Here is a 13,556-nt window from a genome sequence, read left to right as displayed (position 1 = left end):
CTGCTGCATCAAACTCTCCTTCACCCATAAACATAATGAATTCTTATTACTTGAATGAGAGCCATTTTCAATGCAGGACTTGGGTTGAATTCATGATTTTTTCTGAAATTTTCCAAGTCGCCATGTGGGTTTCTGCTCTCTCTGCCCTAGCAGAGTGTGCCAAATCCTCTGAAAGCATCTACGCTTGCTGCAGGACTATTCTGCAATGTGCATTTGGAGTTCTGATCAGACAAACTCCCCCCCACCCCCAACGTTGCTCTTAATGGTGAACTCCATGTTTCTTTCTCTGCTTCTCTGTAAATGTCAGAGCTAAGGATCCGGAGTGCTGTAGTCTGAATAAGAACAAGCAAAGATCCGGTGAAAAATGATCCAATATAAAATCTGTTTATTGCTCGCCATAGAAATTGCCCTTAGTTCTGACCTTTTGCTGCTGAAATGTCAGAATAAACAATATGAATGCCTTCCCACTATTGCAGGCTTGGGAGGTGGGCAGGAAGGTCCCTCTCTAAAAAGCAGGGATGGAGGTAAAAGCATTAAGATCAGCAAGCTTCCATTACGTGAGCAGCTGAAATTTATCACTCCTCTGGCAGTGAGGGTTACTTGAGTTCCTTCAGTTTAATGTTATTTTAGTGTAAAAAGAGAGCCAGTTTCTCTCAGCCTTCCCTTCTTTCTTATTTGCTTTTTCCTTGCCCTCTTTTATATGGTCTAAAGTGAGGAAGGACAGTTGGTAGATCATCTGGGTAACATATGTTGGTTGCGTCTTAAAAATTAAAATCAATAAAAATCTTAATAGTACTGTGGTACCTCGGGTTACATACGCTTCAGGTTACATACGCTTCAGGTTACATACGCTTCAGGTTACAGACTCCGCTAACCCAGAAATAGTACCTCGGGTTAAGAATTTTGCTTCAGGATGAGAACAGAAATCGTGCTCCGGCGGTGCGGCGGCAGCAGGAGGCCACATTAGCTAAATTGGTGCTTCAGGCTAAGAACAGTTTCAGGTTAAGAACGGACCTCCAGAATGAATTAAGTACTTAACCCGAGGTACCACTGTAATGGTAAAAAGAGAGAGGAGGAGGCAGTTGGTGAGGTGGGCTGAGGAGCACCAGAAGTTGTATGGTGGCATTTTTTATTTTAAAGGAGAGGCCTTATTTATGCAGCAAACGCTCCCTTTACAACTAATAAGAAAGAAGTACTGGCGCCTTTACACGGCATGAGCATTATTTTAAGGAAGAACAAATCTGTGGAGGCTTTGAATAATATGTGAGGTGAGAACACAGCCCCTCTGGATTATCTGTGAAGAAGACTGAAGCTTTGATAGCTCATGTTTGTGTGTGTGTGGGGAGTGTATATTGCTCCCTAGTGAAAGTTGGTTAACCTCAGTGAAATTGACTCATGGCCTCAGCTGATTTGCTGTATTGGAAAAGCATTTGAAGCTGATAAACCTGGGGAATATAATCCATAAAGAATTCATTGAGAGTTGGAGGTTGGGTAGGCAGCAATGTCTGGTTCAGTATGTTTCATTCACCATCCTTTGTGTGCTACCTTCAGGGTAGGTGGATTTCTCTTTGAAGCACTTCTGGGAAGTTTGGTGTGGACAAGTGGAAGCAAAGCTGTTGCCTGCACTGAGTAACTAAAAGACCTGAATGTTGATCATTTTATTACTTATTTAATAAAATTTACATACTGCTTGACTGTAGAGAAAACCTCAAAGCAGTTTACAAAAAAGATAAAGCAATAAAATTGTCACTTAAAAAAGTAGAACAATAAGTTAAAGCATACAAAAAGTTACAGCATATAATAGAAATAAATTTTAAGGACCCGCACTCATACACATTTTCTAAACAAAATAAAAAAAAATCATTTCTGTAGCACCTTAGAGACCAACTAAGTTTGTTATTGGTATGAGCTTTTGTGTGGATGCACACTTCTTCAGATACACTGAAACAGAAATCACCAGACCTTTATATAAGGTGAGAGGGTAGTGAGGGGTATTACTCAGAAGGGTGGTGGGAATGGGTGATTGGCTGATAGGTGTGGTAAACCTGTTGACGACTGTTAACAACTGCAATTTGTCTTACAGGAAAAAGCAATGGGTGAGATGGCTAAAAATAGCTTTATCATGTATAATGAGATAAGAATACAATGTCTCTATTCAGACCAGGTCTCTCCATGGTTTTAAGTTTGGTAATAAGTTGCAATTCAGCAACTTCTCTTTCCAGTCTATTTCTGAAATTCTTTTGTAATAAGACAGCTACTTTGAGATCTTGTATGGAATGTCCTGGGAGACTGAAGTGTTCTCCTACTGGTTTCTCTGTCTTGTGATTCCTGATGTCAGATTTATGTCCATTTATCCTTTGGCGTAGGGTTTGGCCTGTTTGTCCAATATAAAGAGCTGAAGGGCACTGTTGGCATTTGAATGGCTAAAAATAGCTTTATCATGTATAATGAGATAAGAATCCAATATCTCTATTCAGACCAGGTCTCTCCATGGTTTTAATGGTTTACCACACCTATCAGCCAATCACCCATTCTCACCACCCTTCTGAGTAATACCCCTCCCCACCTTCTCACTATATATAAGGGTCTGGTGACTTCTGTTTCAGTGTATCTGAAGAAGTGTGCATGTACACGAAAGCTCATACCAATGACAAACTTAGTTGGTTTCTAAGGTGCTACTGGAAGAATTTTTTTTATTTTGTTTCGACTACGGCAGACCAACACGGCTACCTACCTGTAACATTTTCTAAACAAATTTTATGACTTCAGCATCAGTGAGCATATGTGAATGAACCATTGTAGATCATTAATTTCATACTGACACATATCACTCCAAAATCACAAAGTTTTTCAGTTGCATTGGATTACGTAGGTTGTGAGTTATCAAATGTTGAGCACAGAAACAAGTGACGTAACATGCATGTGTGATCCAGCCCTTGAAGACTGAAACTTCAGTCTTAATGTTTTGTTTGGTTGCATTTAGTATTGAAATTGCACTTGGTGAACGAAAAGGATCTAGGACTAGGCAGCAAAGCTCCCTCCTCCCCCTCTCTCTGTGTGTGTTTGTTTGTGTGCATGTGTTGGGGGGGGGGGCGTATGGCACTAGCAAACTTGCAACTGAACAGGTCATGGCATTTCTGCCATTACTTGAATAGTAATAGGGCAGCCAATAACGCTTTCACATGATACTGAGTAGCAGATAATTAACACTTTTAGCTCCACACGACAGTCATCTGGTGCCCTTGTGAATACATCTCAGATGCTTTGCTGTGAAGGACACACATAAAAGTGATGCCCTTCTCTGGAAGGCAGGCTGATTATTGTTGAACTGTACTTTGCCCTGCGCAATTGGCTTTTTCAACGAATCATGATATTTACAAATCTTGCAGCTGTAAGATTTATAATTAAGGTAGGCGTACACTGTCACTGTGTCATGAAAGAAATGCGCACTGGTTGTGTTCAGGCATCTGTTTTCTGTTCTGGGGCAAGGACTTTGACAAAGTAAATTGCAAGCTAGTGGTGATTGATGGACAAAGATTTTGCTATGAACAGCTTGATGTGAGCCTTCTGCTTTCTTTGGCTGATCAGTTTGATTGCCTAGTTGTTTACACAAGCTTAATTAACTCTGATAGATCTTGCATCAGGCCCCATCATAGATAATTATTTGTTTAGTGACATAGGAGTACGGATATTTTCCCCCTTAAAAATGGAAAGAAAAACTCTAATGACAGGAAAGCAGTGTTCTGGAAGGAAAGTTGGAAAAGTATGAAACTTATAAACTTGCCAAGCTGCCAAGGTATAGCTTGCAGGTTTCCATTTCTACCACACATGAAGACCAAGCAGCATGTGAGGTTGTTGTGTGAAGACACCTGCAGGCATCAGGATGCAGTGGCAGACCTACATTTTGGGGGCCCTGAAGCTTGAACTGTTATGAGTGCCCCTTCGCAACCAGCAATGAGGTCTGGGTAGCTACTCCTATCTTCTTCAGTGGGGTTGTTCCATGACGGATCACCAGATTTATTAATTTTTTTAATGAACTGCTACATCCCAGACTTCGTTTAAAACTTCTGTACTGGCTTATCTCACATGTCAAAGTCACTGGTGTGAATAGAGTTTCCCTATGCCTTATAGTTTTCAGGTTATGTGGGGAGGATGCATATTAGGGAAATGTATGCATGAATAAAGTCCCTTCTGGGGCCCCTCTGGGATTAGGGCCCTTGAAACTTGAGCTTCATTAGTTTCATAGTAGATTCGCCCCTGTCAGGGTGGTTTGCTAATGCAAGGTCCTTAGGGACATTCTGTTGACTTGGGTTAGGGGTGAGGGCCACATACTTTTTATCCTAACCTTTGTGCAGGATTGCACCTGCCAAGAAAGCATGAGGTAAAGTTTTGAACACTTTCTCTTTGTGTCAACCATTAATATTGCAAGGGTTCCTAATCTTATTTTATTTTTAAAATGGCATCCGTTGGCACCAATTATTCATTCACCCTGAACCCTTGAATAGTTAGGGTGCCGGTGAGACCACTCTTAGTTATTCAACTTGGGCCTAGCTTTCCTCCTGCAAGAAGTATTTCTCATTGTTCAGATTTTTAGCGCTTCAGTATATATAATGCAAGGTTGGTGACAGCATTCTTTAATCCTCTAACTTGGGAAGGCTTTCTTCTGATCCTCCTGTGTTGTGGTTTTTATGTGTTGTATTGTTTTCATTGATTTTCTGACATTTCTTTTCTTACTTTACTGTATATTTTGTTTTTAATATGCTGTTCTCCACTTTGGGTGCCCTTGGGCCAAAAGGTGATAAACAAACTGTAATAATGTTGATAATATAATAATGGCGATGATGCTAATAAAAAAGTGATTTATCTGTGCATTAAATCCTCTTCCACATTTTTCTTGGCAGCTTGTAGACTACAGGGTCGAATTTAGTAAATGGTGGGTGACGGAGTTCAAGACCATCAAGTTTCCTTCCCATGGAACAGTCTTTGACTTTTACATTGACCCAGAAACAAAGAAATTTGAGCACTGGTCTAAGCTCATCCCCAAATTTGACTTTGACCCAGAAATGCCACTACAGGTAGGTAATTATGCTTATGTGTGTGTTTGTGAGACAATGTTAAACAAAGAGGTTGGTTAAGAATGTGAAAGCATATTGCCTCCTTTACTTTTTGCACATTGGTACTGAATGCTGCTTTATAATAGAGAATTGATGCTATGCCTACTAGAATGGCCATACAATCACCTATTGCAGGAGTGGTAGCCTTACCTGTGCTCCAGTCATTCATGGTGTTGCTGTTCAGTTCTGATCCCCTTCTCTGCTGCCACTTTCATGCTGCTGCTGCTCCTGGCTGTGCTTTTCCTTGTTTTTAGGTGGTTGTAATGATTGGACAGTGCCTTTTCAATGAATTGGGCAGTGTACATTGAAAAGAAGTTCATGTAAAGGTGCTGGTGTATCCCTTCTTGCACGGAGGATGAATGGTTGTCTCTGACCAAATATTGAGATTGCAGATATTTGTGGATAACCATTTCACACTAAGTGTGTTACCTTGAACAGCCTTTATTCCCAAAGAAACAGCTGATATACTGAGGCTATGGAGCACCTTTAGCAGCTTTCTGATCAGAGCATCAGATACACTGCACTGAATGGAACTGTGTGTTTGTTGGAGGGCATTCACAGATAATCAAGGATTCAGATAGGCAAGAAGCCCCCTGATGAATTCATTTTATTTACTGGTTCTGTTTCAAAGCCAATCTTTGCATTTTGTGATGCATAGTTCCTAGTTTTTGAGCACTTATGAGAGGCAGGTCTGATTTATCCTCTTTCGCGTATATTTATTATAGGCTGGTATTGAAGTTGTCATTTTGATAGAAAGTTGGATATCTGTACCATGGCCTGCAGGCCGTAGGGGGGCAGAGTTTGCCTGAAAAAAGGTCTCTACACAGAGAACAGCCTGTGATCCCAGGCTCTTAACTGAATCTCTCTGTTCTTGTTTCAGTGGGATTATTGTTTCAATGTATTGGCCTCTGACTAATGTTGTGCAAAGATGCTTGCAATGACAGGTTCTGATTCCATCTAGTTGGAAATAGCCAAATGAAATTATAACTGAGTTTAATAAGAAAACAGCATTTGGCTTATTCATCACTCTTTAAGGAAATACACATACACACGCATGCACACACACAATATTTTGTTTGCAGAGAGCAGGCATCTGACTGTGGCAAGCAGTGTTACTCAAAAGGAGAGCTCAGTACGTGACACTGATGAAGTATATGTCCTTGCTGTTTGTCTCCTCTGCTCATTTCCCTTTTTTCCATCCACATTTTGGCATTCTGCAACACACTTAGAAAATACAGTTCTTATTTTTGTGTGTCAGGATGTTCACAAGGGATACTGGCAATATAAGCATTCATTTGGTTTGATATTATCTGGTGCACATCACATGGCTATATTGCTGTCTAGGGCTGTGGGATTATTAAAGTCTCAAAATGGGGTCACCACTTGCCTTTCTGATATTCTTATTCCCCAGGCTCCCCCAAATGCTAGGTAAAGAGTGTGTCCAGATGACCTGCACTCCGCATAGCAAGTTACTTTTCTTTGGAAGGTGGGCTGTGGCTAATGCGCTGTTGTGCTTTTGCCTAAGCCCCTACAGTTGATTCAAGTCAGTGTTGTCCGCAATGAAAGGAAGCAAATGTTGCTGGTGTGAGTCAGTGAGGCTAGGAAGAAGCGTAATAGGTGGAAGTAGTTGTGTGAGTTCTGCAAGTTGGCCTTTCCTGACACTGAACACCTGGGAGAGGATTTTTGAGCCAACCAGGCCTACTTGGAAATTAACCTGGAAGGCATTAATGAACCAGTCCAATCTATGAGTTGCTGTTTGTGTTTCCAAATATACACCTTCTTAACAAGCTGCTTGTATTGAGTGGTTGGGTCTGTGTCTTTCCACATTTAAAAGACACACATTTCTCTGTGTGTCTGCAAATATTTTCTGTTTGCTTCCTTGTGTTTTGAAGCATACGCTACACTGGAAACAGCCCTAAGCGCAACAGCACTTATCATTATCGTTATCAGTGGTATCGTTATCAGTGGAGGGCTGGGGGAAGGGGCCACACTTCAGCTGATGCCACACAGTGCCAACTTCCAGTTCCATGTTTCTGACTTGCCCTGCTTAGATATGTAGGGTGCTGTGGGGCTCATTACAGATACCTCTCATTCTCCCATCAGGCCTGCCTAGTACACACCACTGAGACTATCCGGGTGCGTTACTTCATGGATCAGCTCTTGGAGAAACGCAGACCAGTCATGCTGGTGGGAAATGCAGGCACAGGGAAGTCTGTGATTGTAGGAGATAAACTGTCTCTGCTGGATTCCGAGGAGTACCTGGTGAAGAACGTTCCTTTTAATTACTACACCACGTCTGCCATGCTGCAAGGTAAATAAGTAGGTGAAATGAAAAGGGTAAATTAAAAGGGAAGCTACTAAGGTAGAATAAATTGTGCTATGAGACACTCAGAATAAATGCATACTCCAAATCAAAGGGGGTTAAGAAGAAATTGTTGCGTGGCTGAACTGAAGTGTTGAAGCTGTTGTTCTGAGTTGCTTTTGCATTTTAAAATAGTTTCACATAAAGGAATAACTGGAAGTATAACAATCACAACTCAGAGAGTAAACAGAATCCTTTGTCATGTTGGAGAGTAATCCATACATAAAAGGAGAGGGTAAAAAAATAAAGGGTAAAGGACCCCGACAGTTAAGTCCAGTTGCAGACGACTCTGGGGTTGCGGCACTCATCTCACTTTACAGTCCAAGGGAGCTGGCATTTGTTTGCAGACAGTTTTCCCAGGTCATGTGGCCAGCATGACTATGCCGCTTCTGGTGCAACAGAACACCAAAACCAGAGCAGCGCACGGAAACACCGTTTACCTTCCTGCCGAAGCGGTACCTATTTATCTACTTGCACTTCTGGTGTGCTTTCGAACTGCTAGGTTGGCAGGAGCTGGGACCGAGCAACCGCGGGGATTCGAACCGCCAACCTTCCGATCGGCAAGCCCAAGAGGCTCAGTGGTTTAGACCACAGCACCACCCATGTCCCTAAAAGGAGAGGGTAAATTCCATCATATTTGTCAATTTATAAGTCAGACTAAATTTAAAGTGGTGAGTCTTAAAGGAGGAGGCTTTAGTGGGTGGCTCTCTAGACCAGATGGATAGGAGGTTGCCTGCTCTTGATGGGGTCACACTCCTTCTGAAAGAGCAAGTATGTAGCTTAGGGGTACTTCTGGATCCTTTGCTATCACTTTTGAGGCTCAGGTGGCCTCAGTAGTGTCAAGTGCCTTCCATCAGTTTTAGCTGATGGCCCAGCTGCACCCCTATGTGGACAGGGATAGCCTAATTTCCCTTGTCTATGCTCTGGTAGCCTCTAGGTTAGATTACTGCAATGTGTTATACATAGGGCTGCCTCTGAAGATGGTTTGGAAACTTCAGCTGGTGCGGAATTCAGCAGCCAGTCTGCTCACTGGGGCAAGACTGTTTGAGCAGATTGCAGCAATCTTGATCTGACTGCACTGGCTGCCAATGAGTTCCCCGGCCCAATTCAATGTGCTGGTTTTGACCTATAAAGCCTTACATGGCTCAAGACCACAATACCTCAAGGACTGCCTCTCCCCATATAAACCATCCCGGACACTGCGTTCATCATCTGAGGCTCTTCTTCATGTGCCTCCTCTATGAGAGGTCCAGAGGGTGGCAACACAAGAGCAGGCCTTTTCTGTGGTGGCTCCTTGTTTGTGGAAGGCTCTCCTCAGGGAGGCTTGCCTGACACCTTCATTATGTATCTTTAGGCACCAAGCAAAAAGATTTCTCTATAACCAGCCCTTTGGCTGATTAGCATTCTCTTTTAAATGCATTTGTGGGAGTTTTTGTTTTATTATGTATTTTGTATTCTCATTTTGTATTTTTATGTTGTGGAACCGCTCTGTGATAAATGGTGTGAGCTTGATCCATCTCCCTGCAACAGTGCCCTAAATAAGAGACAATTTCCTTTTTGCTTTTGTTTTGTTTGTTCTTCACTTCAGTGCTGTTGAGATTAAAATGGGCCTGAAGGAAGTGTGCATATGCCACTTCACTCAAATGGCTTTTTCATTGGCGGGAACCCAATGTTAGTGCATTGTTTCGAATTGGGGAGTCAGATAGTGAGAGTTGGGGTTTTTTTTACAGGACATTTGTTTGGCTCTAATTGAATATGCAAGTTAAATATTTTAGTATAAAAGGCACCATATGTGAAAACAGGAATGCCACTAATTCATACATTTTGCAGCAACAGAATAAGTAGTTCTAGCTAGAAATATTTAGGCATGGAGAATGCTGCAGGTGATTTGTCACTGCTCACAGCTTCCTCTGTCTTTTAATAATCCCAGCTGGAAACCTGGTCATAGTTTAATAAATGCTGTGTAAACAATGCAGCTTCAGGTAGCGCATGCATATGGAAAATGCCCTGAGGGGGCCTATTCATGGTATCATTCTTCCAGTGTCTGTATTACAGTGGTCTGTTGTGTATTGTGAATCATTTATAGGGATCTACCTGCCTTTAGGGGCACCAATGCACCTGTTTGGGATAAATATACATTAAAGTCAGGGGGGGATGACGATGACAGGTGATGTCCAGACTATGCTCACCTTTTGAAAACAATAGATATATTGTGATCTCGATGGGATCCAGATCAGGGAGATCTTGAATTAAATAAACTTGGTGTCCCTCAGTTAAGGTGTATGGAGGAGGTGGAGAAAATATGCATATGCCTGAGAGCTGCTTCTGATTTCAGCATAACTCTAGAGTCTGGGTATGTATAATCTGAACAGGCTCACTGCAAAGGTGGATTTGGGGCAGCGCAACTGCTTCCGCCCTACTGGCTGCTGAGCCTAGGGAGCACCGCAGGGTGTTGCAAGTATCACATAGTGAATTGAGCAGAACGGAAGGCGAGAGATTAGCCCAGGGGTCGGCAAGGTTTACCTCGTCTGGGCTGGTTCACTCCAGCAGAGATCCCTCCATGGGCCGGATCACACACGCGCGCCCGTGATTTCCGACGTCTGCGCAAATGTGATTTCCAGTGCCATAGAAGCGAGTTTCCACACTGCGCTGGTTTAGCGCAGCATGCGGGGACTCACTGAGTGGGTGGCTCGGTTCAGGGGTGTCTCATGGGCTGTTTAAACGACCCCCATGGGCCGCTTGTGGCTCATGGGCCTTAGGTTGCTGACCCCTGGGCTAGCCTTTGAAAGACCAAAGTCTGCCCCTGCCCACTCTTAACATTTGAGTATCCCTATGGTGGTGATTTGCTGTTACCTACCGTATTTTTTGCACCATAACACTCACTTTTTTCCTCCTAAAAAGTAAGGGGAAATGCCTGTGCGTGTTATGGAGGGAATGCCTACGGGTGGCATGCCTACAGATTTTCCTCCTCTAAAAACTACGTGCGTGTTATGGTCGGGTGCATGTTATAGAGCGAAAAATACGGTAAATGAATGTGGCCCGGGGAACAAATGTCATGCATCTCTGATAGTTTCAGCAGCAAACACTTCTTTTGAGAGAAAAAATTGATCCACATTTCAAACAGAGGAAAGGTGTTAATTGTCATTAAAGTACAAACACATGCGTCATTTCATTTTCCAAATTCTGCTTGAAAGAGGTTGGAGTTTGTGAGAGTTCATAATGAGCCAAACCCATTGGTGTTTCTGTATATCTTTATTTGTAGAAAAATTTATAAACTGCCACTTAAGATAAGACTATCAGCAGGGTGTACAATAAAATAATAAAAACATCACAAGATTATAAAACCTTAGAGCACAAGTGAGCCCCAACACACACATTTTAGTGCCAGAGGGAAAAGCTTTTTCTTGCTGTTGAGATGTAAACAGATAAATGGCAGCAACATTTCCCCCCCATATTTACTTGGACTGAGAGTTATGGCCAGAGGCTGGGGCACAGAATCCGAATAAGTTATCCACAGGGTGGGTTAGTGTAAGAATGTGCCTCAGACATGGTTGCTGGTGTGTGCTGAACATGATTTATACCCCTTGCACCTTGGTTTATACTGCTCAGTGTTTAGATTTACTTGGTCCTGTTTTGCAGTTTATCATTTGCCGGCTATTTCTAACGGGTGTTTGTTTCAGTCTTTTTAAAACTTAACAGTCAGCCAGAATAATAAATGACATTCCAGAGAGCTTCAGAGACACTGTTTGTTTGCCCAACATCAGTTTCAGGAGAAGTAAGAAACTACCCAATGCTTTCCTATAGCGCTGCATTACTGACCTAAGGGGGTCTGTGACCCACAGATCATATCTATCTGTTCACAGTCCTATCAGGGAGAACTGACCTCCTCATCGCTAGAGTGACTGATTTAGTTACCATTTGCTCCAAGAATGTGTGTATTACTTTGGACGTGAAAGGGTGCTGGACTATGTCCCTATAATGAAGACTGGAAGACTCCCTTGCAGGAGTTCACAGGAAATAGAAAGTCTGTGAGGAAAAATGGCACAGTTTTTACAGGCACTATCCGCCTGCAGCCCTGCCTTCTTTCCTTGCAGCTCCAACTGAGCTTTCTTGGTTGCAAACATTATAGGGGAATTGGTGGCGTTTTGAGAAGGTGCAAAATAATCCACAACTCTGAGACTTCTGACAGCCCTTTATACTGCTAGCATATTTTCAGGATTGTCTCTCTGATTGTTGGATCTGAAAACTCTTTACATGTTGCGTGCATTAATAGAAAATCAGTTTTGAGGTTGGGATTTGGAGTGGAGAACCATCTTGGGGTGCATATATTTAATAATCTTGCTTCCTGTAACTTCTCAAATTCCATTTTCAGTGGGGTTTAAGGAGCATATTTGCCCTTGCCAGCACGTATCTGGAATTCTTCTTCTGGAAGGAGCAGCAGCTGGAAATGGTGTTTGGAGTGTAGAAATGACTGGTGAGGAAAGGCCTTCCTCACATAGGAACCTGGAAAACTACTTTATATCAGCTCAGACTACTGGTCCATTTAGCTTAGTATTGTCTACAGTGAGTCACAGTGACTCTGCACCTTTTCTGGCAGAGGTGTCTTCCATCACCTGCTACTTGATTTTTTCATTTTTACAGACGATCCCAGGGTTTGCACCAGAAACCTTTTGTATGCAATGCAAGTGCTGTATCACTGAACTTTGACCCCCCTCTCCTCTTTACTACCACTTGTTTAAAATGGCTTTTTTCTGAAGCTGATCCCCCCCCCCCGGAGGAAAACAGAGTTTGGGGCCTCTATTAATGTAGGTCTATATATGTGACATGTAGTTAGCACCTTCAAATAAAACTGAAATTATTTGTGGTTTTACACATGCCACTAGATTCTGCGTTACATGATTACAGAATATGTTTAGTATCACATGACTGCTCCTGCATTGGTAAAGCACTGTCATGTTCCGATGCATGTTGCAAATGGAGATGGAAGGCCCCACCATTGATTGATTGTTTATGGGCATAAAATCTCTAATGAGTGTAACACCTCTAACACGCATATAGAGTATTGCCTGCTGGCAAGAGATTCCCACGCATTGTGGTGAAAAGTACCTGATCTACCCTTGCAAGGGCAAATGCAGGCAGATCGGATCTCTCCATTTAGTGAATGGGACATCCCACACATGCGAGAGATTTGTATGTCCAAACAAATGTTTAGTGATTAGGTGCAAATAATTCCACCCTGGGAAAGGTAACATGATGGGATGCTTCATGTGGCATCAAAGAGCTTTGTGTTTCTGCAAAATGTTTGCATTCCCCTGCACGGCCATGGTGCTTAGCAGATTTCCAGATGCAATTAACTGTAGAACATAATGCGTTTAATCCTGGAAAGATTCTGAAAAAGGCCACTGAGCCATCTAAATCCCATTTCAAGCTATGGAGCCTTGCACAAGGTTTCTTCATGTGGCAAACCTGCCCCCAGAGAATTCCACAGAAATAGATGTCTCTCAGCCCATCAGCCTCTGGGAAAGCACAGCAGATGCTTAATAACCCTAAAACACCGTGATTGTTTATTCCAGTATAATTGGGGTTTGAGTATCTGTGCAAGAGACATGTGGCTTTTGATATTATTGTGAGAGACATTCTTAGATTAAAATGCTGCTTTTACGAACATGTCATTTGATCTCTCAGTAATTGCATTTCAATTTGATATATCTTTTGCATACTTGTTAAATCCCTAAAAGGGATGTTTTCTATGTTAATTAGGCTCTAATTAAATGCATATTTGAAAGACATTCTCTCACTTCCAGAAATTTAATATTTTTTTGGTGGGGTGTTGTTTAAAGAGGAAGATTCCTCACTGACAGAGGTGTTATCTTGCACCCATCATTTCAGGATCTTTCTGGGCCACAAACTGTCAAGATGAGATGAATTTTTAGCAGTGGATGCTAAATACAAAACAAAAAGCGTTTTTAATAACCTGCAAATATGTGATCAGTTTAGTGAAAAGCAAATGATAGCACGCCCTTAATAGCTTGGTGATTGTTGAGAAGTTCATTGTCAATTGCAAGATGCTGATCTTTGAA

General features: G+C 42.2%; 1 protein-coding gene across 1 annotated transcript in view; it reads left to right on the top strand.

Annotated features, from left to right (window-relative positions):
* Nucleotides 1-13,556, top strand: part of DNAH9 (dynein axonemal heavy chain 9) — a gene marked incomplete at its 5' end in the record, with an annotated part of 205,223 nt that overhangs the window by 65,980 nt on the left and 125,687 nt on the right. Inside the window, 2 exons of the mRNA XM_082213793.1 lie at nucleotides 4,902-5,075; nucleotides 7,218-7,425. Coding sequence (XP_082069919.1) covers nucleotides 4,902-5,075; nucleotides 7,218-7,425 — 382 coding nt within the window. The remainder of the gene's footprint in view (nucleotides 1-4,901; nucleotides 5,076-7,217; nucleotides 7,426-13,556) is intronic.

This window comes from Podarcis vaucheri (genome assembly GCF_965113315.1).
Source record: "Podarcis vaucheri genome assembly, chromosome: 2".
NCBI lineage: Eukaryota > Metazoa > Chordata > Lepidosauria > Squamata > Lacertidae > Podarcis > Podarcis vaucheri.
Note: the sequence above shows the minus strand (reverse complement) of the source record. Positions and strands in the feature narration are given on the sequence as shown.